The sequence below is a fragment of the Argopecten irradians genome, chromosome 10 (assembly GCF_041381155.1).
Source record: "Argopecten irradians isolate NY chromosome 10, Ai_NY, whole genome shotgun sequence".
NCBI classification, from domain to species: Eukaryota; Metazoa; Mollusca; class Bivalvia; order Pectinida; family Pectinidae; genus Argopecten; species Argopecten irradians.
Genome location: NC_091143.1, coordinates 2,208,884 through 2,236,719, shown reverse-complemented (window position 1 = coordinate 2,236,719; position 27,836 = coordinate 2,208,884). Strand labels below are relative to the sequence as shown.

Genomic DNA, 27,836 nt, shown 5'->3' with positions numbered 1-27,836 from the left:
GTATGGGCCATAGAGGTCTGGCTGTTAAAACAGCGGGGATACAGGTAAGTGTATGGGCCATAGAGGTCTGGCTGTTAAAACAAAGGGGATACAGGTAAGTGTATGGGCCATAGAGGTCCTGGCTGTTAAAACAGCGGGGATACAGGTACGTAGTATGGAGCCAACAGAGGGTCTGGTGAAGGGTACATAGAGGTCTGTTAAAACAAAGGGGATACAGGTAAGTGTAAGGGCCATAGAGGTCTGACTGTTAAAACAGGGGGGATATAACTACAGTTAAGTGTATGGGCTATAGAGGTATGGCTGTTAAAAACAAAGGGGATATACAGGTACGTGTATGGGCCATAGAGGTCTGGCTGTTTAAACAGCGGGGATACAGGTAAGTGTATGGGCCATAGAGGTCTGACTGTTAAAACAAAGGGGATACAGGTAAATGAATGGGCCATAGAGAGTCTGACTGTTAAAATATAGGGGATACAGGGTAAATGTATGAAGCCAATAGGGGTATATGGGCTGTTAAAACAAAGGGGATACAGGTAAGGGGATATGGAACGTGTCTGGGTCAGGAAAGAGTATAGATAAACGTCTGGCTGTTAAAACAAAGGGGATACAGGTACGTGTATGGGCCATAGAGGTCTGGCTGTTAAAACAAAGGGGATACAGGTAAGTGTATGGGCCATAGAGGTCTGGCTGTTAAAACAAAGGGGATACAGGTACGTGTATGGGCCATAGAGGTCTGACTGTTAAAATATCGGGGGATACAAGTAAATGTAAGAGCCATAGGGGTATCAAGTCTGTTAAAACAAAGGGGGTAATGTATGTATAACTCGTTTATTGTAAAAAAAAAAAAAAACAAAAACAAAACACAAACAACATACAAAAAACAAGTATGGGCCATAGAGGTGTCTGGCTGTTTAAAATAATCGGGGGGATACAGGTAAATGTATGAGCCCATAGGGGTATGGTTGGTTAAAACAAAGGGGATACAGGTACGTGTATGGGCCATAGAGGTCTGACTGTTAAAATATCGGGGATACAAGTAAATGTATGAGCCATAGGGGTATGGCTGTTAAAACAAAGGGGATACAGGTACGTGTATGGGCCATAGAGGTCTGACTGTTAAAATATCGGGGATACAACTAAATGTATGAGCCATAGGGGTATGGCTGGTTAAAACAAAGGGGATACAGGTAAATGCATGGGCCATAGAAGTCTGGCTGTTAAAAACATGCGGGGATACATTACATATAGTGGCCATAGGGGTCGGGGATACAGTTTAAACAAAGGGGATACAGGTAAGTGTATGGGCCATAGAGGGGGGCCTGACTGTTAAAACATCGGCGGATACAACTAAATGTATGAGCCATAGGGGTATGGCTGTTAAAACAAAGGGGATACAGGTAAGTGTATGGGCCATAGAGGTCTGGCTGTTAAAACAGCGGGGATACAAGTAACGTGTATGGGCCATAGGGGTCTGGCTGTTAAAACATCGGGGATACAGGTAATTGATAATGGGCCATAGAGGTCTGACTGTTAAAACAAAGGGGATACAGGTAAGTGTATGGGCCATAGAGGTCTGGCTGTTAAAACAAAGGGGATACAGGTACGTGTGTGGGCCATAGAGGTCTGACTGTTAAAATATCGGGGATACAAGTAAATGTATGAACCATAGGGGTATGGCTGTTAAAACAAAGGGGATATAGGTAAGTGTATGGGCCATAGAGGTCTGGCTGTTAAAACAAAGGGGATACAGGTACGTGTATGGGCCATAGAGGTCTGACTGTTAAAATATCGGGGATACAAGTAAATGTATGAGCCATAGGGGTATGGCTGTTAAAACAAAGGGGATACAGGTAAGTGTATGGGCCATAGAGTTCTTGGTGGCGTGTTAAAACTGCGGGGGATACAGGTACATGTATGAGGCCATAGGGGTCTGATGGCTGTTTAAAAAACGGGGATACAAGTAAATGTAATGAGCCATAGGGTCTGATGTTAAAATATCGGGGATACAACTAAATGTATGAGCCATAGGGGTATGGCTGTTAAAACAAAGGGGATACAGGTACGTGTATGGGCCATAGAGGTCTGACTGTTAAAATATCGGGGATACAACTAAATGTATGAGCCATAGGGGTATGGCTGTTAAAACAAAGGGGATACAGGTAAGTGTGTATGGGGGGCCATAGAAGTTCTGGTTGTTAAAACAGCGGGGCTAACAGGTAATTGTACATGGGCCATAGAGGTGTGGCTGTTTAAAACAAAGGGGTATACAGGTACGTGTATGGGCCATAGAGGTCTGGCTGTTTTAAAACAAATGGGTGATACAGGTAAGTTTATGGGCCATAGAGGTCTGACTGTTAAAACAAAGGGGATACAGGTAAGTGTATGGGCCATAGAGGTCTGGCTGTTAAAACAAAGGGGATACAGGTACGTGTATGGGCCATAGAGGTCTGACTGTTAAAATATCGGGGATACAAGTAAAATGTATGGAGCCATAGGGGTTCATGGCTGTTAAAAACAAAGGGATATACAGGTAATTGTATGGGCTATAGAGGTCTGGCTGTTAAAACAAAGGGGATACAGGTCCAGTGTATGGGCCATATAGAAGTATGGTTGTTAAAAAAACAGCAAAGGGGACTTACAGGTAAATGTATGGGCCATAGAGGTTCATGGGGCTGGCGGATAAAACAAGGGGGATACAGGTACATGTATGGGCCCCCTAGGTGGTCTGACTGTTGAAAACATCGGGGACTACAAGTTAAAATGTATGGGTCATAGGGGTCTGGCTTGTTAAAATAAAGGGGATACAGGTAAATGTATGGGCCATAGAGTTCTGGCTGTTAAAACAGCAGGGATACAAGTAAGTACGGTGTATGAGCCATAGGGGTATTCTGGAGCTGTTAAAACACAAGGGGATACAGCGTACCGTGTATGGGGCCATAGAGGTCTGACTGTTAAAATATGGGGTGATACAAGTATAATATATGAGCAATAGGGCGCCTGTGGCTGTTAAAACAAAGGGGATACCAGGTAAGTGTATGGGATCATAGAGGTATGGCTGTTAAAACAAAGGGGATACAGGTAAGTGTTTGAGCCATAGAGGTCTGGCTGTTTTAAAACAAAGCGGGATACAGGGTAAAGTGTGATGGGCCATAGAGGTACTGACTGTTTAAAAATACAGTGGGGGATACAGGATAAGTGTATGGGCCATAGAGGAAGTCTGGCTGTTAAAAACTAAGGGGGATTAACAGGTACTAGTGTATGGGCCATAGAGGTCTGAACTGTTAAAAACTTTCGGGCGATACAAGTAAATGTATGAGCATAGGGGTATGGCTGTTAAAACAAAAAAGGGGGATACAGGTACGTGTATGGGCCTAACAGGTCCTGGCTGTTAAAACAAAGGGGATACAGGTAAGTGTATGGGCCATAGAGATCTGGCTGTTAAAACAAAGGGATACAGGTACGTGTGTGGGCCATAGAGGTCTGACTGTTAAAATATCGGGGATACAATAAATTGTTTGGTTCATCAGGGGTAATGTGTATAAAACAAAGGGGGATACAGGAACGTGTATGTGACATAGGGGTACTGGCAGTATAAAACACATGGGGAAACAATAAATTGTATGAGCGCACTATAGGGTATGGCTGTTTAAAACAAAGGGAGGAATACAGGTACGTGTATGGGACATAGAGGTCTGAATGTATAAAATATCGGGGATTAACAAGTAAATGTATGTGCCATAGGGGGATGGGGCTGTTAAAACAAAGGGGATACCGGTACGTGAATTGTGTCATAGCCCCCCACCCCCCCCCAGGGAGGTTGATGTAAAATAATCGGGGGATACCACTAAAAGATATGAGCCATAGGGGTATGGCTGGTTAATGCAAAGGGGAATAACAAGTAATGTGATATGGGCCAAGAAGTCCTGGCATGTTAAAACAAAGCGGGGATACATATGTTACTGTATGAGCTCATAGGGTGTAATTTATGGCTCGATAAAAACAAAGGTGGACATCAGGTTTACGTGTATTGGGCATAGATTTGGTCTGACAGTTAAAATATTCGGGGATACGAACTAAATATCTGACGCCATGGGGGTTCGTGCGCTGTTAAAAACAAAGGGGATACAGCGTAAGTGTTTGGGCCATAGAGGTCTTGCTGTTAAACTAAAGGGGAATACAGGATACGTGTATGGGTCCATAGGAGGTCTGACTGTATTAAAATATCGGGGATAACAAGTAAATGTATGGAGCCATAGGGTAATGGCTGTTAAAACATAAGGGGATACAGGTTAAGTGTATGGGGGCAGCGAGGTATGGCTGTATAAAAACAATGGGGATACAGGTAAGTGTAATGGGCCATATGAAGTCTGTTTCGTTAAAATAGCGGCGGATACAAGTAAAAAGTATTAGCCATAAGGGTATGGCAGTTTAAAAACAAAAGTGATACTGGTACGTGTATGGACCATAGAATCTGGTATGTTAAAAAGTGGAAAAAAAAAATCGGGGAATACAGGTAAGTGTATGAGCCATAGAGGGGTATGACTGGGTAAGAGCATCGGGGGGTTACCAAGTAAGTATATGGGCCATAGAAGTATGGCTATTTAAAACAGAGGTGATACGGGTACAAGTATGGACCATTAGACAGCGGGCTTTTACAACAGCTGGCATACAATTAATTGTAAGCCATAGATGTCTGGCTTTTTAGTTAAAATATTCAGGAAACAGAGTAAAGTGTATGGGACCATAGAGGTCTGACTGGTTAAAACATCGTGGATAAACTAAATATATGTAGCCATAGTGGTCATGTATGTGGGCTGTTAAAACAAAGGGGATACAGGTAAGGTAAGAGGCATTGAGGTTCTAACGGTCTAAAAAACTAAAGGGGATATTACATTTACGTTTATGTGCCAAATAGGTCTAACGTGTTTAAACAGTGGAGGATAACGGTAAGGGACATGGGCATAGAGGTCTCATGAAACTTGTTCTGTTAAAACTAAAGGGATTACAAGGTAATTGTTTGGGACATAGAGGTTTTGGCTGTTAAAATAAAGGGGGGATACTGGTAAGTGTGTATGGGCCATAGAGCGTCTTGGCTGTTAATCAAAAACGGGGCTAACATAGGTAAAATGTATGATCAATAGTGGTCTGTGGCGTTAAAAACTAAGCGGGCTACTAGTACGCTGTTTGGGTCATACAGGTACTGGCTGTGAAAAAAAGGGGATAACAGGTAAGTGTATGGGCCATAGAGGTCCTGGGCATGATTAAAACAAAGGGGATAACAGGTACGTGTATGGGCCATAGAGGTCTGGTTGTTTAAAAATATCACGGGAGGATACAGGAGTGTGTTATGAGTCCATAGGGGTTTGGGCTGTTAATACAGCTGGGATAACAGGTACGTGTTATGAGTCATAGAAGTTTGGCTGTTTAAACAGCATGGGGACACAGAAACGTGTATGAGCCATAAGGGGTAAGACTGTTAAAAACAAAAGGGAATTAAAAGTAAGTGTAATGACCATAAAGGTGTAGACTGTTAAAACAGCGGGGATACAGGTAACCGTGTATGGGCTATAGAGGTCGCTAGCAGTTAAAACAGCTGGGATACAGGTAAGAGTTCGGGCCATAGAGGTCCCTGATTGTTAAACAGCGGGATACAGGTACGTGTATGGCCATAGGATCTGTTTGTAAAAACAGCGGGGATACCGGTTGTGTGAATGGGCCATAGAGGTCTGGCGTTAAAACAGTTGGATACAGGTACATGTAAGAGCCATAGAGGTCTGTGGCATTTATAGACACAATTGGAGTACAAGTTAGTGTATATGGTCATAGAGTCAGACTTTATAAATAGCGGGAATACAGGTACTCTGTATGGGCTATATAGGGTCTGAGGTCATGGTTGTAAAAAATTCGTTATACAAAATGGAGTGATGTATCAGGAGATGAACATAAGTGACTATACCAAATTTCTGGCTGTTATACAGGTACATTAGAGCCAAGAGGTCACAAATTTATAAACATGTAGTTTTTACGGCATAAGAGAATTTCCTTACTATCTGGGCCATACATTTCTGTAAAATGTTTGATACAGTACGCACAGATGCCATAGAGGTTTAATTTGTGCAATGGTGATACAGGTATCATATGGGCCATAGAAATCTGTTGTTAAAGCGGGATACAGGATGTATGTATGGGCCCATTTGTTTAACTTGAATTCAGGTACAGTTGTAAAAAAACGGTACATGCCAATTGGATGTTCATATAAGGGCATGTAAATAGAGGTAAATATCTGTTTTAAACTATACAGGAGTCGTGTATGGGCCATCTGAGTGTGTTGTAAAACATATACGGTACATTGTTAGGGCCATAGAGGACTGATTGTTAAAACAGCGGAGATTCAAGGTACGATGTAATTGGCCCTAGAGGACTGGCTGTTAAAACACAGAGGAAACAGTTAAGTGTAAGGCCATAGGTATTTTTAGCTATTAAAATAGCTGTTAAAAGATTGTCATTTAATGATATGCCAGAGAATTAATAGAAGAGTAAATATGCATCTGGTAACATGCATAATATATCGGATATGACAATAGGACAACTCTTTAAGTGCATGTGCCTGAAAATACGGCGCATTCAAGTTAGAGTACAAACTCTCTAGGCACAGAGCCTTACAATATGGCAGCATCACAGGGGTCATAGGTAAAGGTATAAACATCTACTAGACACAGGGGTCCTGAAATACGGCATTCATCATAGTGATGTAGGTAGAGGTACAAACTCATCTAAGCACAGGGGCCTGAAATACGGCATTATCACAGTGACGTAGGTAGAGGTAAAAACTCTCTAAGCACAGGGGTCTGAAATACGGCATTATCACAGTGACGTAGGTAGAGGTACAAGCTTATCTAGACACAGGGGCCTGAAATACGGCATCATTACAGTGACGTAGGTGGAGGTACAAAAATCTCTAGGCACAGGAACCGTGAAATGTACATGTAAAAATTAAAACCCTATGCATTTTGTAAGTCCGTGTAATTCCTCAAAAATGTTTGTAAAGGGCTGTCAATTTGGGCTATCTGGGCGGCCATGACCGACAAGCGTTATTTTTTTGTTTACAGATACCCGCTCCCCGTCCTCACGATCCCATCTCAACCCATAATAATCTATGCCTTAGTGAATAACATGCAAATATATTGCCACAATGCAATATATATTATTTATAATGAAATATATGTAACAGTTTTTTTCCTGGTATAGTAATTGCACCAGAATAAAAAGCATTATTCGTTACAAAGGTGGACATTAGTTACGAATTAGGTCACTCTGTTATATTTTTTCCATTTTGTTTATAATTCCTCAACATAACAATTGCAGATTATTTGGATTTTGTTTTTTGATGAATATCATTTTTGGATTCAGCAAAATCCTGACAAAACAGGCCATTGTCCCCTCCTGTTTAAGACCCCCACACCCCACCAATATCTCAACAAAGGGCTCCGAAACCTGTCACAACGCCTTATATCCCGTACGGCCCCTAATAGTCCGAAGGCACGTTAGTCCTAAAGCACGTTTAGACCCGAAGGGTCCACATATTCCGAAGGCCCATATAGGTCCGAAGGCCCCAATAGTCCCGAAGTGCCCGTTAAGTCCAACAGTTCAGTAAAATACTTTAGAGGTTATATAGTTTGTTAAAAATAACCTTAAAGTTAAGGTATTTCTTCCACGAAAACATTTTTTTCATCAGCACTGGCTGATCTTACATTTTCTATGGAAGTCAAGTTGTCATTCCTCATGGAGGCATATGCAAAAGGTCAAAATTACATTCAAGCTTTAAGATGTCCTGAATGTAAGCCTTATGTACACTGTAATTTTTGGATTGCCATCAGGAATATTAGACGTTTGCACCGTGAATAAATGGATGTATAAATAAATCAATTTTCGAAAATGATGCATTTAATATTACCTATAAAACGTCGATTTAAAATAGGTCAAAATTGTACATTAATATAAAACGAACGTTATTTCTTTTGTCGTTTCCTTACCCCTTTGTTTGACTTGTTGTGGAATCTATACCCATAATGACGAAAATGGTCCGCATAATGAAAGAATTAGGAGGGGGAGATGTTTAAAAACCGATACTTTTGTAATTATCTGAGATACGTATAGACTTCCTAATTACAAGAGTTAAATGCTCTTTTTTTAAAATTTTCTCAACATGTCCGGTTGTTTTATTAACAATTTGTTTCATAACAATTCTATAGAGTCCCATACATAGTAGAATTTGCAATCCGAAAACCGTAAGAAACGTTTGTTTTCGTTTTCGAGGTACTGTTCGCAATATAAATAGCCAGTTATATTACCTGTTTTTCGTACTGTTTGGGCTTTCGGACTAGACTTGGCCCCTGTATGACAAATGGGCCTTCGGACTGGGCCTTAGGACATAAATTGCCACCCCCATGGGCTATAGTTCGGTTCACCGTTTTTAGTCGATACGTAAACAAAAAATTGGTAAAATCCTATAAATTGTTTCACTTAATTATTGTGTTTGTTAGGTGAATAATCATTTGGTTGGCCTTCTTGTTGAGACTAATAGGGCTAGTCTCGTTGGTAACCGCAACCCACATTGCATTGAGGACGATGGATGTGGGTCGTTCTTGGACTCGTGATATTCGTGCGATGTAGTTGTACAGTTGAAGAATGAATGGATAGCGTTGAGTTTTTAGTGGCATAGTTTTTATTTGGTTCCATATATATACAGTATAGTACATATACATATAGTATAATGATGGTACAGTGGATAAAGGACCATATAGTCCTATACATCCTGACGGGAATTACAATCATAACTTCTCCGTCTACTAAAATACATGTACAACATTATTTCCATGCTTCCTAGTGTTGGTATCTTCATAGGTGTCCTGGTGTGAAGAGTGTCATGTCTGTAGTGTCTGTTGTGTCCGGAGTGTCTATGGAGTGGTAGAGTGTCTGTGGAGTGTGTTTAAAGAATATCTCGAGTCTTTATATATTCGATACACAGTGAAGGAAGCAGGAATGGCGTAAAGGTCACGATTTCCTAAAATTATGTCAAGGCAATGATTCAATAACAACTTCCTATGATTATGAACTAAAGTCAATATGGGCTTAATTCTTTGACGATGTTCCAGATTCAACTGCCTGGGGAACGACATATTCACATTGGTCAATCACACATTACCAAGAATTATATATGCTTTACTTTCACTTAAAATAGTTAAATTAAAATTTCCATTTCAAAGTCATCTTTTTCTTACACGTTTTAACGACCGTTTAAATAGCACTCCAGGGATATCTTTGATAGTAGAACACTGTGTTTTTAAAATGACCTCTGGGATCATGTTTATTATTCCATGTTTTGGCGTCGGGATAACAAAAAACAATTCAGATGGAGTTATTATAAATCATGGAATTCGTCAAGCAGACTCCTCGCGTTCTGACACGGACCACATACAGCTCGAAGTTTTGTCAAAAGACTGTAGTCACGCATGGTTCGACATTGGACAGAGACAAAAACTGCCGTTATTCTGTATGGCGATTATTTAGTCATTTGTATTCGCTGAAGGTATTTATACTTCCAGGCCTATGGACACCTTAGCCCAACTGAAAGTTATGCCTTTACCAAAAAGTATCCGTATTTCGAGTGGCTAGAACCCTAATATTGCATTTAGCATTACGATAAAAATACGGCAACACGTTTATCACATCAAATAAAGGCCGCCGTGAAAATGTCTTCTCACCATATCTATTGGTGGTCTATAACCGATGGGGTGCCTGTGTTTCAGGACACTGGCACGTGAAGCAGCAAGTCTGCTCCTCAATACACATTGGGCGTTAATGTTTTCGCCGTCGGGGTAAACAAAGAACGCGAACACAATAATGGACTGGAAACAGATTGCTAGGTCTGCCAAAGGGGAGATGATCAGAGCTTTGTGTTTCAAACGTGCTCCAAATATGAAGACCTTGACAACATCATAGGATTCGCTGGTAACCCGAATATGTAAAGTGGCAGGTCTCTAATCTGGTAAAAGCTTCGGCCGCTTGAGTCGTTCATGAATTCTATATAATGCAGTCTATGGTATTGATTTTTTTTTTTGATTTTTTAGGTCATCTGAGACGAAGTCTCAAATGACCTATTCTAATCGCCTTTTGTCCGTCGTCTTTCTTCCGTCGTCCGTCTGCGTCGTATGTCCGTAAACAATTTACTTTTTCGACTTCTTCTCCAAAACTGCTGCTGAAGGCAATTTTCAATGGAAATTTTGCACAAACCTTCTAAGGCATAAGGCCAATCAAAATTGTGAATTATATGGTCCTTCACCCCCCAGGGGGCTGTGGGAGGGGCCAAAAGACCAAGGGTAAAATTGAGTACGCCGATTTCAAAAATCTTCTTCTCTACTCACAGATGTTGTAGAATCAAATACTCTTCATAGATAGAAAGGTCTTAAGGTCATTTACAAAAATTGTGAATTATATGACCCTGGTTTCTCTAGTTTCCCCTTGGGAGGAGGTTAAGTTTACTATAGTTTTATATTAGGAAAAAACACATTTTTGAGCATTTTTTGGTCATTTGTAATAGGAAATGAGTCAAATGTTGTCAGAATTATCAGTATGAGATGGCCATTTAATCCTATTAACAAATTTTCTATGACTGACCCCCAGGGGCCCTAGGGGCGGGGTAAAAAGGGGTCAAATAGGCTAAAACTTCAAAAAAATCTTCTTCTGAAATTCTGGAAATGGTAGAATTAAATACTTTTCATAAATAGAAAGGTACTTAAGGTCCTTTACAAAAATTGTGAATTATATGACCCTGAGGGTTTCACGTTTCCCCTGGGGAGGGAGGGGGTCAATTTTACTATAGTTTATATAGGGAAAACACATTTATGAGCAATTTTTTGCTCAATTTTCATTGGAAACGAGTCAAACTTGGTTAGAATTATTAGCCTGAGATATCATTTTAACATCATATCCATATTGGTCCAGGCCGACCCCCTGGGGGCAGAGGGGCGGGCCCAAAAAAGGTCAAATAGGCTAAAACTTCAAAAATATTTCTTCTAAAATTCTGAAAATGGTAGAATCAAATACACTTTATAGATGAAAAGGTCTTAAAGTTAGTATTATAAAAAATTGTAAATTATATGACCCTGGGGTCTCATGTTTCCCCTTGGGGAGGGGGTCATGTTTACTATAGTTTATATAGGAAAAACACATTAATGAGCATTTTTTTGCTCAATTTTTTACATACGAAACGAGTCAAACTTGGTTAGAATTATTAGCCTGAGATAGGATTTTTTAATATTATATCCACATTGGTCCTGGCCCGACCCCCTGGGGGCAGAGGGGCGGGGGCTAAAAAAGGGTCAAATAGGCTAAAACTTCAAAAATCTTCTAAAATTCTGGAAATAGTAGAATCAAATAATTATAGATGGAAAGGTCTTTAAGGTGTTGTTTATAAAAAATTGTGAATTATATGACCTTGGGGTCTCTCACGTTACCCCCTGGGGAGGGGTCAAGTTTACTTAAGTTTATATAGGAAAAACATATTTGTGAACATTATTTGCCCAAGTTCACAGGTTTGATGGAAGGAAATACTCTTCATAGACTAAAAAGTCAAATTGAATAAAATTTTATAAATCACTGATCAACTTCAAGGCCCAGCATATAGTGTTTATATGTCTTTAATTTGTTTCATTATTTGTTTCATTAAATATTCTAAACTCAGGTGACCGTTAAGGCCTATGGGCCCCTCTTGTTATTGTAATGATAGTTCCTTTTTACAGAATTTTTTTTTTATCTTTTATTATTTTTTTTCTTTTTTTTTTTTTTTTCTTATTTTGCATCGTTTCATTTCACAGACATTACATCATATTCTTAATGACCATGTACACATGCACATACTCTTAATTTGTTATCTATATGAGAGTATAATAAATGTACGTCATAGCTGATATTCATGTTTCAGGTTACTTGTTGATATATCAATAACAGAAAATTATTGTAGGATACGTCCAATACTTTTCCACTTCTGCCTGGTCTTTTTTGCTGTATTTGCTGGGGGTTAAACATATATATGTGGAGTATAGTTCTAAATCTCATATAGTTTTTGATAAAGACTTTGCACATGATTCCCAATCGGGTAATTAATTTCTTTTGTCTTCTTAACGATATATTTTTTCGTTAACAAAATTAAAATATTAAGTCCTATACGCTTCACATCTTTTATAACTCCAAATAGGAAAAAAATCTGGTTTCCTTTCTTTCTATGATAATATGCAACAAAGTTTTAGTGAGACTTGTCCACAAAGATTGAATGTGTACACAGTCCCAGAAGAGGTGGCATATTGTTTCTGGTGCTCCACTGCAAAAACAACATTCTCCATTCTCAAGTAGGTAACGCTTTAATAACATAATTTGTAAATAAAATTCTGTGATTAATTCTATATTGTAAGCTTTGTAATTTCGAATCCTGTGTTTCAATAAACGTTAACGTGTAAACCTCCACCCACTGATTGTTTTCAGTCCAGAAAATGTCTAAAATAGCATGCCATCTCTCCTGGGACTTTATAAGAGTTTGTTGTAATATTGTAGATTCTATTTTTTTTTTTTTTGTAAAAAAGTCCGTAAAAGTTTTTCATAACGAAAAATAAGTTTTCATTTTACAACAGATTCAATATTTTTTTCCATATGTATTAATTATTCTTTTCCACTCTTTTTAGCACTTGTGAGACTATTAAAGTTCATAAAATTAAAAGGAATTCGGGTTGTTTTTTTTCTCTACAAATTTATTAAATGTTAAAAAAATTCCCAAGACTATTTACAACAAAAGGCCCATGAGCCTTAACGGTCACCTGATACTTGATACAAATTAGTTACGTAATTTACCAGTCAGATGTTCTTTTATTCACAAAAAATAGGAACATACATCTAATAGGGTCTACACACAACTTTTCATTAAGCTACGTGAATATTTACTCGCATTACGGTGTTCACAAGGTTCAATAATTATTATAATGCAAAGGGCAATAAACTCCGAAAATGATTGTTGAATCAAGCTGATTTTCAAATGTGTCCGAGATCTTTCCAATGCTAGTCTTGATACAAAGTTTCATTAAGCTCGGTGCATTATTTACTCAAGTTATCAAGTTTTACAAGATTCAATAATTATAATTGCAAAGAGCAATAACTCCGTAAGTAACGATCTAATCAGGTCAAATTTTCTAACTTGTCCGAGATCCTTTTTCCTAGGTATTCTATCCTAAATACAAATTGTCATGATAAGCTGAGTGCATATTTTATTCCAAGTTATCGTATTCCAAAGGTCCAATAATAATTATTAGTGCAAAGGGCAATCACTCCGTAAATGTATCATCGAATCAACTTGTCCGAGATCTTTTCCTATGTTAGTCTTTACACCAAGTTTCATTAAAGAGACAATTTCACTCAAGGACAAAATTCTTTTACATAACGCAATAAAGCGAAAAATATAGCATAAATGTATTGTTCTAGGTACATTTCACTTATGAAACATATAACGTAAAACAATGACAAATTCTCACGACATTGTTAAGTTTTATTTTAATTAATATCTTCGTTGAAATATCAAATCGTTTTGATCAATACGATAAAGCAGGGTATCAAATATTAACTGGGACTCTGTACCCATACCCGAGAGCCAAAGTCACGCCCGTTAAACAAAGTGAACTTCACTACATAACCACTTAGAAGGTGATTCAAATGCATTAGTTTAGTTAGGGGATTTTTTAGGTATTTTGTTATAGTATTTTACGTCCTATTAAACAGGCGAAGCCCCAAGAGGTGTCATGTAATTGAACGTTGCCAGGTATTGTTGATAGGAGGAGAAGCTCGTGAGTACCCGTCGAGAAAAACCACGCGGTCAACGGTCAGTACTCAACCTGGCAACTGCCCCACATGGGATTGCGAACCCGCATCCAGAGAGTATGTAGTGAGCTTGTGTGTAAGATATGTCCGGGACATTCTTAAAATAAGACCACCTCGGCCAACCGTGCGCCCCCCATGCATGTAGACAATTATCACCAAAATAAGGGGGTAAACACACTACTGAGTCAGAGCGATTTGGGAGCAGTTCTAGCCAAAAGTTGCATTATTTTACAAGCAAGGGACAGGGTTATCGGCATACAAGAAGTTCGACCACAGTGTGGTAATATTCACACAAACTTTCACACACGTGTCACCACCATAGCGTTTCAGCATATCAACAGTAAAACTGACTGATCTAATTTCCATTAGAACTTGTTTTATATATCTGAAGGTCCTAATTTTAGTTATTATATCCCGTAAATTACTGTGGTAATCAGGGCTGATTTTCGAACTCGTCCGAGCATCTTTTTCCAATATTAAGTATACATACATAATTTCAATGAGGATACGATTAATATTTACTCAAGTTATCGCGTTTACAATGTCCAATAATAATTTTTAGTGCATAGGGCAATAACTCCGTAACTTACTATCAAATAACACTGATTTTCAAACTCGTCCGAGATCTTTTCGAATGTTAGTCTACATACAAAGTTTCATTAAGATCGGTTCATATTTACTCAAGCTATTGCGTTTCACAACGTGCAATAATAATTTTAGTGTGCAAAGGGCAATAACTCCGTAACTTACTATCGAAATCACACTGATTTTTTCAAAATCGTCCGAGATCTTTCGAGAAGTTTGAGTCTAACATACAAAGTTTCAAATTTATTCAAGTTATCGCGTTCAACAAGGTCCAATAATAATTAATTTAGTGCAAAGGTCAATAACTCCGTAAATTACCCCCGTCGAATCCACGCTGATTTTCTAAGTCGTCCGAGATCTTTCCAATGTTTCTTTTTATTTTTTTAAAACCATTATTTAAAATGGGAAATTTTAACTCTTATCCCGGCACTCCTATTATTAATTTTTTCACAAAGTCGATCAAAAAATATTGAAAAAATATACATATAACTCAAATGGGACAAAAAAAAAGTAAGCACAACAGGATCCCACTGTTCCCCCCCCCCATATTAATAATCTGTCTTCTTTAGAAATAGCAATCTTATTCCCATAGATGATTATGGAATAAATAAGGTTAGACACAAAGAGTATAATTAACTCGAGGAAACTTTTATCATAAATAGAGATGTAAAAATCATTCAAGACATGGCTTAAACCGATTTCAATATCTCCACTAAATGTTAATAGCAAATATTTCCCCATTATTAAAATGTGTCCTCCTATCAAATATCTAGGGACTTAAACACCATAGTTTGGTAAATCAAGCTTATTGTTATTCACATGCACCGTAAAACAAAATGCGACTTGATTTCTTTCGAAAATAATTCAAGTTTGGTTTGGTACCTCAGACCAAATTAAGATTATTTATCCTCAACTGGCACAATATAAATCGTGTGAGGCTCCCACGAGACGTGAAATTTTCATACGACATGACCTGCGGCTTAAGTCAAAAATAGAGTAATTTCATAAATCATGGGTTCAGTGGAGCTAAGAGAAATGAGTAAACACGTGATACATTTATGTTCGAATCATATTCATATATATAAGGTCATACACAAATTGAGAAATTAGTGACAATGATAATTGGCAGCTAGGCAAATGGCTTAGTATTATTTATATATAACAATTGAATATATAGGGTATAACTATTCATTTTCTATTGATTGTCACAGGAACTGAAGTGCATGCAGATACCGTTAACAAACAAATAAAAAATACACAAATAATCATGTGAATACAGCAAATATTAGTAGAGGGTACGCTTTATAACAACTAAGTCCACTTTTTGATAATTATCTTTGATCGTGAAAATGTGAAACTAAAATTATTAACAGGTAGCTAATACATAAACCGTAAATTGTGACCAAGTGACAACATCCATATACAAATAAAAGGGCAGGTTCGGATGCTAAACTTGTGAAAAAATATCACGTTGTTAGTAGCGCAACGACACGGCTCACAGATACAGGTAACAACTGAGTGTTACCTTGATAACCTAATGATGAGTCCACATTTTGCCACCAGAGATTAATATACACATCACAGATATGAAAAGAAAACATAATAACTGAAAGATAAAGTACCAACGTTGTTCAATTTAAATTGAATTTATGAAGAAGTGTGGTTTAGTGAGTACGAGGTCAGATACGATTTACCGACATGATACGTATAATTTGAAGAAATACCGCTATAGTTCGACATAAAATTGTCACACGCATTGTCATAAAGACATACGATAATAGAGTTAACCACTGTGTGCAAACATTGTCCCCCCGAGAGGATTTTGATCATAAGTTTTGAGCAAAGCGGGGAATATGTCGTTTGTGTTTGCCAAAGTGATGGGAATACTCTAATTAAAAGAAAAACCATAACTTTCCTATATTAATTTCACCTGATACAAAGTTAAAAAGATATATATAAAAATAAAACAGAAAATAAACACTGATATTTTACAAACACAAGTTAGCAGTATGAAATAAGCAATTATGTATATTAAAACTTGTTAATGTATAAATCCAGCATAACAAAATATTAACGTATCTGTTATAAAAAGAGGCACTGAAACAGTATTAGAAGAAAGATGTACCTTTAACTCTAAATATAAGTGTAAAACCCTTAAAAATAGTATTACATCGACTAATTCAAATACATTTTATAGCCAGATATTGTTAGAATGTTTGTTATACTAATGATACTGTAATGTGATATCTAAACATAAAATAACGTATCTGTTTATTTGGTAACGGATCTGTACTTTTGTACGTAAACCATAATTTGAGTGAACTTAGTTTCATTTGTAGCAATTTGTTTCAGACAAGGACGTAGATGAGACTTATAAATCTTGGTTTCAGACTAGATATGCTCAGAAAATGTAAGTTTAGGGTTGTTTGTGGCAATCAAGTATGACGGAGACTGATACGTTTCGCAGGTGAAGGAAGGCGAGGACAATGAGAATGAATTATTCCTTTTCTTAACAAACATCAACAAAGGACAAGTGAGGTTTCGTTGGCCAATAATATCAGACGAACTGTTTATCCTGAGTTATCACATCTACCTGTCAGCCGAGCGAGTCGTTTTTTTCCCCCAATTAAATGACAAGAACGGTGAAACCATCCGCAGTCAATGGGAATCGGTGTAGACAGATACGTTACCAATATGGTACAAACATAATCATCTCTTCATCGACGCCATTTTCAATAGTTTTGATCTATCGTTTGATAATTTCGATGTTGTAGTTTTGACGACAAGTTTTGAAGCAGATTCGTGTTATTGAATTGGTTTATTTTCTAATACTTCATAAAGACATATACCAAGAGAACAGATACGTTACCGCTGCTAATTTAGGCAAAAATCATCTAAAGTATTGCAGAGAAGTGAAACCGCTGAAAAGTACGTTTTCTTTGATGCATTTTGACGAATTTATGAATCAGAAAAACATAATAATCCTGTCAGATTTCTACAGTCATATATTAAGTATGTTGTAACATATACGTTACTGTTTAAAGCAGGATTTTAATATCCTATACAGTAATTTGGGATTTATACGAATACAAAATTACTGACATGTACTGATGCAGATAAAGGTACAGTTTGATAATAAGGAAAAATAAAGAAACAAAATACTTTGGTACTTTTTTTTTATATGAAACTATTCGAACACACTTATGAATCATACAAACCAATATTCACAAATGAACTTTTCATAACTGCAATTGATAAAGACAAGTTGCTTTCGAGACGGACAAATGGCTTTGAATGGAAAGAAAAGTCCAAAACCAAAGCAAAAATTCAGTTAAAGTGTATATTTTGTGGCATTTCTAATGAAAAACCTCAATTTAGTTCATTTTAACAAAGTCACGTATCTGTTATTTACCAAAATATGATGGTTGACTGTAACAATTATAACTTTTCTTTGAGTAAAGATAGGAGCCAGCCCTTTTGGATTTAAAAAAGTAGAGATATTTGCCAAACAAATGACAATACATAAGAACTTTGTTTTCAATTTTCATATTTTATGTTTTCATTTCTGAAAACATGCAAATTAGTGGAGAATGAACGGAAAATGGTACATTTTGTAGCTCAAAACTAAGGAGTAATGGTAGCATATGTCGTTATCCTGAGGAAAAATATAAGTAAAGTTAATCATAACTGCTCTATTTTTAAAGAAGACCACTAGAAAATTAATTAATTATGCAAATATCCATACATATCAAACATCTCATTAGGAAATTATGGCTTTAATCTCCGATGTATATGGTGAAAACGGCAAAAATCCCTAAAATCCAAACATTTTGTCCACTCTCTGAGCGACAATAGCTCAAAATCGAGCTCACGGGCATAAATATCCTTCCATGGTATTGAACTCCTATTTCCAAAAATCTATACGAGAAAAAATTGAATAAAAGTAAATTTTTGACTTCTCAGATGTGTAGTGGTCTATGTCTATGTCCATTACTTAGTCTATATGGGGACCTATGTTATGTCATTACCCAGTATACAACACAATGTAGTGAAGGCTGATTATGCTGATTAGATCGCCTTCATCATCTCCCCTTAGGTACAATACATGTGTACCAGGGTAGTCCACCCGGTGTTTTATACTTTCTTACCGTTTTGATGCGTGTACAAGCTTGATAGAGTTTTTACGTAAGAGTTACAATGCTAAACACATGCATTTCTCATATTTACCATCCATCACATGGAACACTAACTGGTAATATAAAATAGAGATTGCCACACATGACCTTTCTTTGTGAAATACAAATGTAGTAGTAAACGTTACTGTTAGCCGATTTATCTTCACTTCCGAAAAATCAAAGTGGATCCGAGATTAAATTATTAAACATAGTTAACAACTACATTGTAGTCTAACTTTACCGTGTTATACTATCATGTTCCCCCCCCCCCCCCCCCCCCCCCCCCCCCCCCCCCCCCCCCCCCCCCCCCCATATTTTAGGTTACAATACCGGTACAAAATATGTAAAACATTAACAACAGATGTTCATATTAATGTATTATTTATTGATATTTCCACTTCACCAATTCCTTGAAAATCGTATTTGCTATATACATGTAATTGAAAAATATGCTAAAATTCGAAACAGAATATGAAATATTAACCAAATAAATCCAAGAAAATATACTAAATACTCATCAAATTGCATCTATCTTTTATACAACCTGCATAACAATATAACCATCAGCAACGGACATTCTACACATGTAACACCTAACGTCATTATATCAACGGCTGGCACGCACTTTATCTACCCGACACGCACTTTATCTACCCGAAACGCACTTTATCAACCCGAAACGCACTTTATTTACCCGAAAACGCACTTTATCCATCCGCTTTCACTTTGAACTTGTGATCAGTGTGAATAAGATACTTTCGGATAATAAATTGTTCTCATAAAATGGTTTCCAATGACGTAGAAGCATAGATTTTTTTGGGTTCATATCCATACTTTTTGTTTATTCTAGTGCATGAATTTAAATTATAAAGTAAACATCAAAATATATCTTACGTCCCTTTAATTATATTACAATCATATTTATTATGAGTCATATTGAGGTAAAAATGGTATAAAGCTAGTATATAAATAATCCGAAATAAAAGACCAAAATAAATTCAAAGTAAAATAAAATATTCAGCCACTATAGGACCCTCTTCAGTCCAAAATAACACTAACACCTATTATTAGGAGTATTATCGTTTATGTCTTACATTTACAATAAATTTTTCCTCGAGTTCAACAAACTTTATTGTAATTACCTTTTCATTTTCTATGTCGTACATACATCATATTGGCATACCAAGTCGTGTCCAATGTCTAACCGACCAATCCGTTTGTTTTGTGAGAGTCCTGTAATTAAACAGTTATTAGTGTTTACATAACATTTCAAGAATAAAATGTGTGCACCTGCTCGACATCACATACAATTTAAGATTATGTGACTTTTAAATAAAAAATAATCATAAAATTCTTTCACCGAAAAATCTCCAGGGGATGTTTCCAATAAATTGTGTTGAATTTCAGAACCTGATGCATGTGTGTTCTTTCTCGCTGAACTGAGAATAAAATATTTAATTGTCAATGTTTTAAATACATCACTAGATGGTACCATGCTAATTTTTGTGACCTCTCACGAGCGCACGTTGTCACGAGACCTGTAAACAATGGCCTGTGTGTAGTGTAATACCACGAACGGCTCGGCGCGTGTGTTCGCCCCCATCCCACTTAAAACAAAGAAGTGCAGACAATTATAAGGCGCGTTTTGATTGGAGGATAAAGACAGGTACTTTAGTACTGGATAGATATACGTCAGTGGTCTTAGACTCCATAACATTACCGAACCCTGAGTGACGGTTAAATGGAGACCTTGAAGATGTACGTATCCTTGATGCTGCTGGTAAGTCAATGCTTTATTTCTTAATCTAAAAAAAATCATTACATTGATTTAATTTTAGGATACAGAGATTCACCAAATTAATCATCTTATTTTACACAGAGATTCGTCAAGTTAATTATCTTATTTTCATATCCAGTTTTGGGTCGTAAGTTTTATACAGAGATTCGTCAAATTAATTATCTTATTTTCATATCCAGTTTAGGGTACGTAGGTTTTATACACAGATTCGTCAAATTAAATATCTTATTTTCATATCCAGTTTAGGGTACGTAGATTTTATACAGAGATTCGTCAAATTAATTATCTTATTTTCATATCCAGTTTTGGGTATACGTAGTATGTATTACACAGAGATCCGTCAAATGAATTATCTTATTTTCATATCCAGTTTTGGGTATACGTAGGTTTTATACAGAGATTAGTCAAATTAATTATCTTATTTGCATATCCAGTTTAGGGTACGTAGGTATTACACAGAGATCCGTCAAATTAATTATCTTATTTTCATATCCAGTTTAGGGTACGTAGGTTTTATACAGAGATTAGTCAAATTAATTATCTTATTTTCATATCCAGTTTAGGGTAGTAGGTTTTATACAGATATTCATCAAATTAATTATCTTATTTTCATATCCAGTTTAGGGTAGTAGGTTTTATACAGATATTCATCAAATTAATTATCTTATTTTCATATCCAGTTTAGGGTCGTAGGTTTTATACAGAGATTCATCAAATTAATTATCTTATTTTCATATCCAGTTTAGGGTAGTAGGTTTTATACAGATATTCATCAAATTAATTATCTTATTTTCATATCCAGTTTAGGGTAGTAGGTTTTATACAGATATTCATCAAATTAATTATCTTATTTTTAATATCCAGTTTAGGATTTTATACAGAGATTCCTTAAATTAATTATCTTATTTTAATATCCAGTTTAGGGTCGTAGGTTTTATACAGATATTCATCAAATGAATTATCTTATTTTCATATCCAGTTTAGGGTCGTAGGTTTTATACAGATATTCATCAAATTAATTATCTTATTTTCATATCCAGTTTAGGGTCGTAGGTTTTATACAGATATTCATCAAATGAATTATCTTATTTTCATATCCAGTTTAGGGTACGTAGGTTTTATACAGAGATTCGTCAAATGAATTATCTTATTTTCATATCCAGTATAGGGTACGTAGGTATTACACAGAGATCCGTCAAATTAATTATCTTATTTTCATATCCAGTTTAGGGTACGTAGGTTTTATACACAGATTCGTCAAATTAAATATCTTATTTTCATATCCAGTTTAGGGTACGTAGATTTTATACAGAGATTCGTCAAATTAATTATTCTTATTTTCATATCCAGTTTTGGGTATAAGTTAGTATGTATTACACAGAGATCCGTCAAATGAATTATCTTATTTTTCATATCCAGTTTTGGGTATACGTAGGTTTTATACAGAGATTAGTCAAATTAATTATCTTATTTGCATATCCAGTTTAGGGTACGTAGGTATTACACAGAGATCCGTCAAATTAATTATCTTATTTTCATATCCAGTTTAGGGTACGTAGGTTTATACAGAGATTAGTCAAATTGATTATCTTATTTTCATATCCAGTTTAGGGTAGTAGGTTTTATACAGATATTCATCAAATTAATTATCTTATTTTCATATCCAGTTTAGGGTCGTAGGTTTTATACAGAGATTCATCAAATTAATTATCTTATTTTCATATCCAGTTTAGGGTCGTAGGTTTTATACAGATATTCATCAAATTAATTATCTTATTTTCATATCCAGTTAGGGTAGTAGGTTTTATACAGATATTCATCAAATTAATTATCTTATTTGCATATCCAGTTTAGGGTACGTAGGTATTAAACAGAGATTCCGTCAAATTAATTATCTTATTTTCATATCCAGTTTTGGGTATACGTAGGTTTTATAAGAGATTTAGTCAATTAATTATCTTATTTTCATATCCAGTTTAGGGTACGTAGGTTTATACAGAGATCCGTCAAATTAATTATCTTATTTTCATATCCAGTTTAGGGTACGTAGGTTTTACACAGATTTCAGTCAAATTAATTATCTTATTTTCATATCCAGTTTAGGGTCGTAGGTTTTATACAGATATTCATCAAATGAATTATCTTATTTTCATATCCAGTTTAGGGTACGTAGGTTTTATACAGATATTCATCAAATTAATTATCTTATTTTCATATCCAGTTTAGGGTCGTAGGTTTTATACAGATATTCATCAAATTAATTATCTTATTTTCATATCCAGTTTTGGGTATACGTAGGTTTTATACAGAGATTTAGTCAAATTAAATTATCTTATTTTCATATCCAGTTTAGGGTACGTACGTATTTTATACAGAGATTAGTCAAATTAATTATCTTATTTTCATATCCAGTTTAGGGTACGTAGGTATTACACAGAGATCCGTCAAATTAATTATCTTATTTTCATATCCAGTTTTGGGTTACGTAGGTTTTATACAGAGATTAGTCAAATTAATTATCTTATTTTCATATCCAGTTTAGGGTACGTAGGTTTTATACAGAGATTAGTCAAATTAATTATCTTATTTTCATATCCAGTTTAGGGTAGTAGGTTTTTATACAGATATTCATCAAATTAATTATCTTATTTTCATATCCAGTTTAGGGTAGTAGGTTTTATACAGATATTCATCAAATTAATTATCTTATTTTCATATCCAGTTTAGGGTCGTAGGTTTTATACAGAGATTCATCAAATTAATTATCTTATTTTCATATCCAGTTTAGGGTAGTAGGTTTTATACAGATATTCATCAAATTAATTATCTTATTTTCATATCCAGTTTAGGGTAGTAGGTTTTATACAGATATTCATCAAATTAATTATCTTATTTTTAATATCCAGTTTAGGATTTTATACAGAGATTCCTTAAATTAATTATCTTATTTTAATATCCAGTTTAGGGTCGTAGGTTTTATACAGATATTCATCAAATGAATTATCTTATTTTCATATCCAGTTTAGGGTCGTAGGTTTTTATACAGATATTCATCAAATTAATTATCTTATTTTCATATCCAGTTTAGGGTCGTAGGTTTTATACAGATATTCGTCAAATTAATTATCTTATTTTCATATCCAGTTTAGGGTACGTAGGTTTTATACAGAGATTCGTCAAATTAATTATCTTATTTTCATATCCAGTATAGGGTACGTAGGTATTACACAGAGATCCGTCAAATTAATTATCTTATTTTCATATCCAGTTTAGGGTACGTAGTTTTTATACACAGATTCGTCAAATTAAATATCTTATTTTCATATCCAGTTTAGGGTACGTAGATTTTATACAGAGATTCGTCAAATTAATTATCTTATTTTCATATCCAGTTTTGGGTATACGTAGTATGTATTACACAGAGATCCGTCAAATGAATTATCTTATTTTCATATCCAGTTTTGGGTATACGTAGGTTTTTATACAGAGATTAGTCAAATTAATTATCTTATTTGCATATCCAGTTTAGGGTACGTAGGTATTACACAGAGATTTCAAATTAATTATCTTATTTTCATATCCAGTTTAGGGTAGTAGGTTTTATACAGAGATTCATCAAATTAATTATCTTATTTTCATATCCAGTTTAGGGTAGTAGGTTTTATACAGATATTCATCAAATTAATTATCTTATTTTCATATCCAGTTTAGGGTAGTAGGTTTTATACAGATATTCATCAAATTAATTATCTTATTTTCATATCCAGTTTAGGGTAGTAGGTTTTATACAGATATTCATCAAATTAATTATCTTATTTTCATATCCAGTTTAGGGTAGTAGGTTTTATACAGATATTCATCAAATTAATTATCTTATTTTCATATCCAGTTTAGGGTCGTAGGTTTTATACAGAGATTCTTAAATATTATCTTATTTTATATCCAGTTTAGGTTTATACAGAATAAATAATTATCTTATTTTCATATCCAGTTTAGGGTGTAGGTTTTATACAGAGATTCATCAAATGAATTATCTTATTTTCATATCCAGTTTAGGGTAGTAGGTTTTATACAGAGATTCGTCAAATTAATTATCTTATTTTCATATCCAGTTTTGGGTATACGTAGGTTTTATACAGAGATTCGTCAAATGAATTATCTTATTTTCATATCCAGTTTAGGGTACGTAGGTTTTATACAGAGATTCGTCAAATTAATTATCTTATTTTCATATCCAGTTTAGGGTACGTAGGTTTTATACAGAGATTCATCAAATTAATTATCTTATTTTCATATCCAGTTTAGGGTACGTAGGTTTTATACAGAGATTCATCAAATTAATTATCTTATTTTCATATCCAGTTTTGGGTATACGTAGGTTTTATACAGAGATTGTCAAATGAATTATCTTATTTTCATATCCAGTTTAGGGTACGTAGGTTTTATACAGAGATTCGTCAAATTAATTATCTTATTTTCATATCCAGTTTAGGGTACGTAGGTATTTACACAGAGATCCGTCAAATTAATTATCTTATTTTCATATCCAGTTTAGGGTACGTAGGTTTTATACAGAGATTATCAAATTAATTATCTTATTTTCATATCCAGTTTAGGGTAGTAGGTTTTATACAGATATTCATCAAATTAATTATCTTATTTTCATATCCAGTTTAGGGTCGTAGGTTTTATACAGAGATTCATCAAATTAATTATCTTATTTTCATATCCAGTTTAGGGTAGTAGGTTTTATACAGATATTCATCAAATTAATTATCTTATTTTCATATCCAGTTTAGGGTAGTAGGTTTTATACAGTATTCATCAAATAATTATTATTTTAGTATCCAGTTTTATTATACAGATATTCATCAAATTAATTATCTTATTTTTAATATCCAGTTTAGGGTCGTAGGTTTTATACAGATATTCATCAAATTAATTATCTTATTTTCATATCCAGTTTAGGGTCGTAGGTTTTATACAGATATTCATCAAATGAATTATCTTATTTTCATATCCAGTTTAGGGTCGTAGGTTTTATACAGATATTCATCAAATTAATTATCTTATTTTCATATCCAGTTTAGGGTACGTAGGTTTTATACAGAGATTCGTCAAATTAATTATCTTATTTTCATATCCAGTTTAGGGTACGTAGGTTTTATACAGAGATTCGTCAAATGAATTATCTTATTTTCATATCCAGTTTAGGGTACGTAGGTTTTATACAGAGATTAGTCAAATTAATTATCTTATTTTCATATCCAGTTTAGGGTAGTAGGTTTTATACAGAGATTAGTCAAATTAATTATCTTATTTTCATATCCAGTTTAGGGTAGTAGGTTTTATACAGATATTCATCAAATTAATTATCTTATTTTCATATCCAGTTTAGGGTAGTAGGTTTTATACAGATATTCATCAAATTAATTATCTTATTTTCATATCCAGTTTAGGGTAGTAGGTTTTATACAGATATTCATCAAATTAATTATCTTATTTTCATATCCAGTTTAGGGTAGTAGTTTTATCAGATATTCATCAAATTAATTATCTTATTTTTAATATCCAGTTTAGGGTTTTATACAGAGATTCGTTAAATTAATTATCTTATTTTAATATCCAGTTTAGGGTCGTAGGTTTTATACAGATATTCATCAAATGAATTATCTTATTTTCATATCCAGTTTAGGGTAGTAGGTTTTATACAGATATTCATCAAATTAATTATCTTATTTTCATATCCAGTTTAGGGTCGTAGGTTTTATACAGATATTCATCAAATGAATTATCTTATTTTCATATCCAGTTTAGGGTAGTAGGTTTTATACAGAGATTGGGTATACGTAGGTTTTATACAGAGATTAGTCAAATGAATTATCTTATTTTCATATCCAGTTTAGGGTACGTAGGTTTTATACAGAGATTCGTCAAATGAATTATCTTATTTTCATATCCAGTTTAGGGTACGTAGGTTTTATACAGAGATTCGTCAAATGAATTATCTTATTTTCATATCCAGTTTAGGGTACGTAGGTTTTATACAGAGATTCGTCAAACTAATTATCTTATTTTCATATCCAGTTTAGGGTACCTAGGTTTTATACAGATATTCATCAAATGAATTATCTTATTTTCATATCCAGTTTAGGGGACCTAGGTTTTATACAGATATTCATCAAATGAATTATCTTATTTTCATATCCAGTTTAGGGTCGTAGGTTTTATACAGAGATTCGTCAAATGAATTATCTTATTTTCATATCCAGTTTAGGGTACGTAGGTTTTATACAGAGATTCGTCAAACTAATTATCTTATTTTCATATCCAGTTTAGGGTACCTAGGTTTTATACAGATATTCATCAAATGAATTATCTTATTTTCATATCCATCCAGGTTTAGGGGACCTAGGTTTTATACAGATATTCATCAAATGAATTATCTTATTTTCATATCCAGTTTAGGGTCGTAGGTTTTATACAGAGATTCATCAAATGAATTATCTTATTTTCATATCCAGTTTTGGGTCGTAGGTTTTATACAGATATTCACCAAATCAATTATCTTATTTTCATATCCAGTTTAGGGTACGTAGGTTTTATACAGATATTCATCAAATGAATTATCTTATTTTCATATCCAGTTTAGGGTCGTAGGTTTTATACAGAGATTCATCAAATGAATTATCTTATTTTCATATCCAGTTTAGGGTCGTAGGTTTTATACAGAGATTCACCAAATTAATTATCTTATTTTCATATCCAGTTTAGGGTAGTAGGTTTTATACAGATATTCATCAAATTAATTATCTTATTTTTAATATCCAGTTTAGGGTACCTAGGTTTTATACAGAGATATGTCAAATGAATTATCTTATTTTCATATCCAGTTTAGGGTAGTAGGTTTTATACAGAGATTCGTCAAACTAATTATCTTATTTTCATATCCAGTTTAGGGTCGTAGGTTTTATACAGAGGTTCGTCAAATTAATTATCTTATTTTCATATCCAGTTTAGGGTAGTAGGTTTTATTCAGAGATTCGTCAAACTAATTATCTTATTTTCATATCCAGTTTAGGGTCGTAGGTTTTATACAGAGATTCGTCAAACTAATTATCTTATTTTCATATCCAGTTTAGGGTCGTAGGTTTTATACAGAGATTCGTCAAATTAATTTTCTTATTTTCATATCCAGTTTAGGGTATACGTAGTTGGTATTATACAGAGATTCACCAAATTAATTATCTTAATTTAATTTCCAGTTTAAAAAATACACTTCAGGGGTTACTCTTACTGTAGATATATCCACAACGGCAGTGATTCTAACCAACAGTATATAATATATTTATTACTAC

At 34.7% G+C, this 27,836-nt stretch overlaps 1 protein-coding gene across 4 annotated transcripts in view; it reads left to right on the top strand.

Annotated features, from left to right (window-relative positions):
* Positions 1-27,836, top strand: part of LOC138332884 (cartilage matrix protein-like) — a 56,340-nt gene that overhangs the window by 20,965 nt on the left and 7,539 nt on the right. For 2 of the 4 annotated variants that reach the window (XM_069280885.1, XM_069280882.1), the window contains exon 1: positions 20,364-20,460. The exons of the other annotated variants lie outside the window; for them this stretch is intronic. In XM_069280885.1, the coding sequence (XP_069136986.1) occupies positions 20,422-20,460 (39 nt within the window). In that variant the 5' untranslated portion in view covers positions 20,364-20,421. Of the gene's footprint in view, positions 1-20,363; positions 20,461-27,836 lie in introns of those variants that run through there. 4 annotated transcript variants of the gene reach the window in all.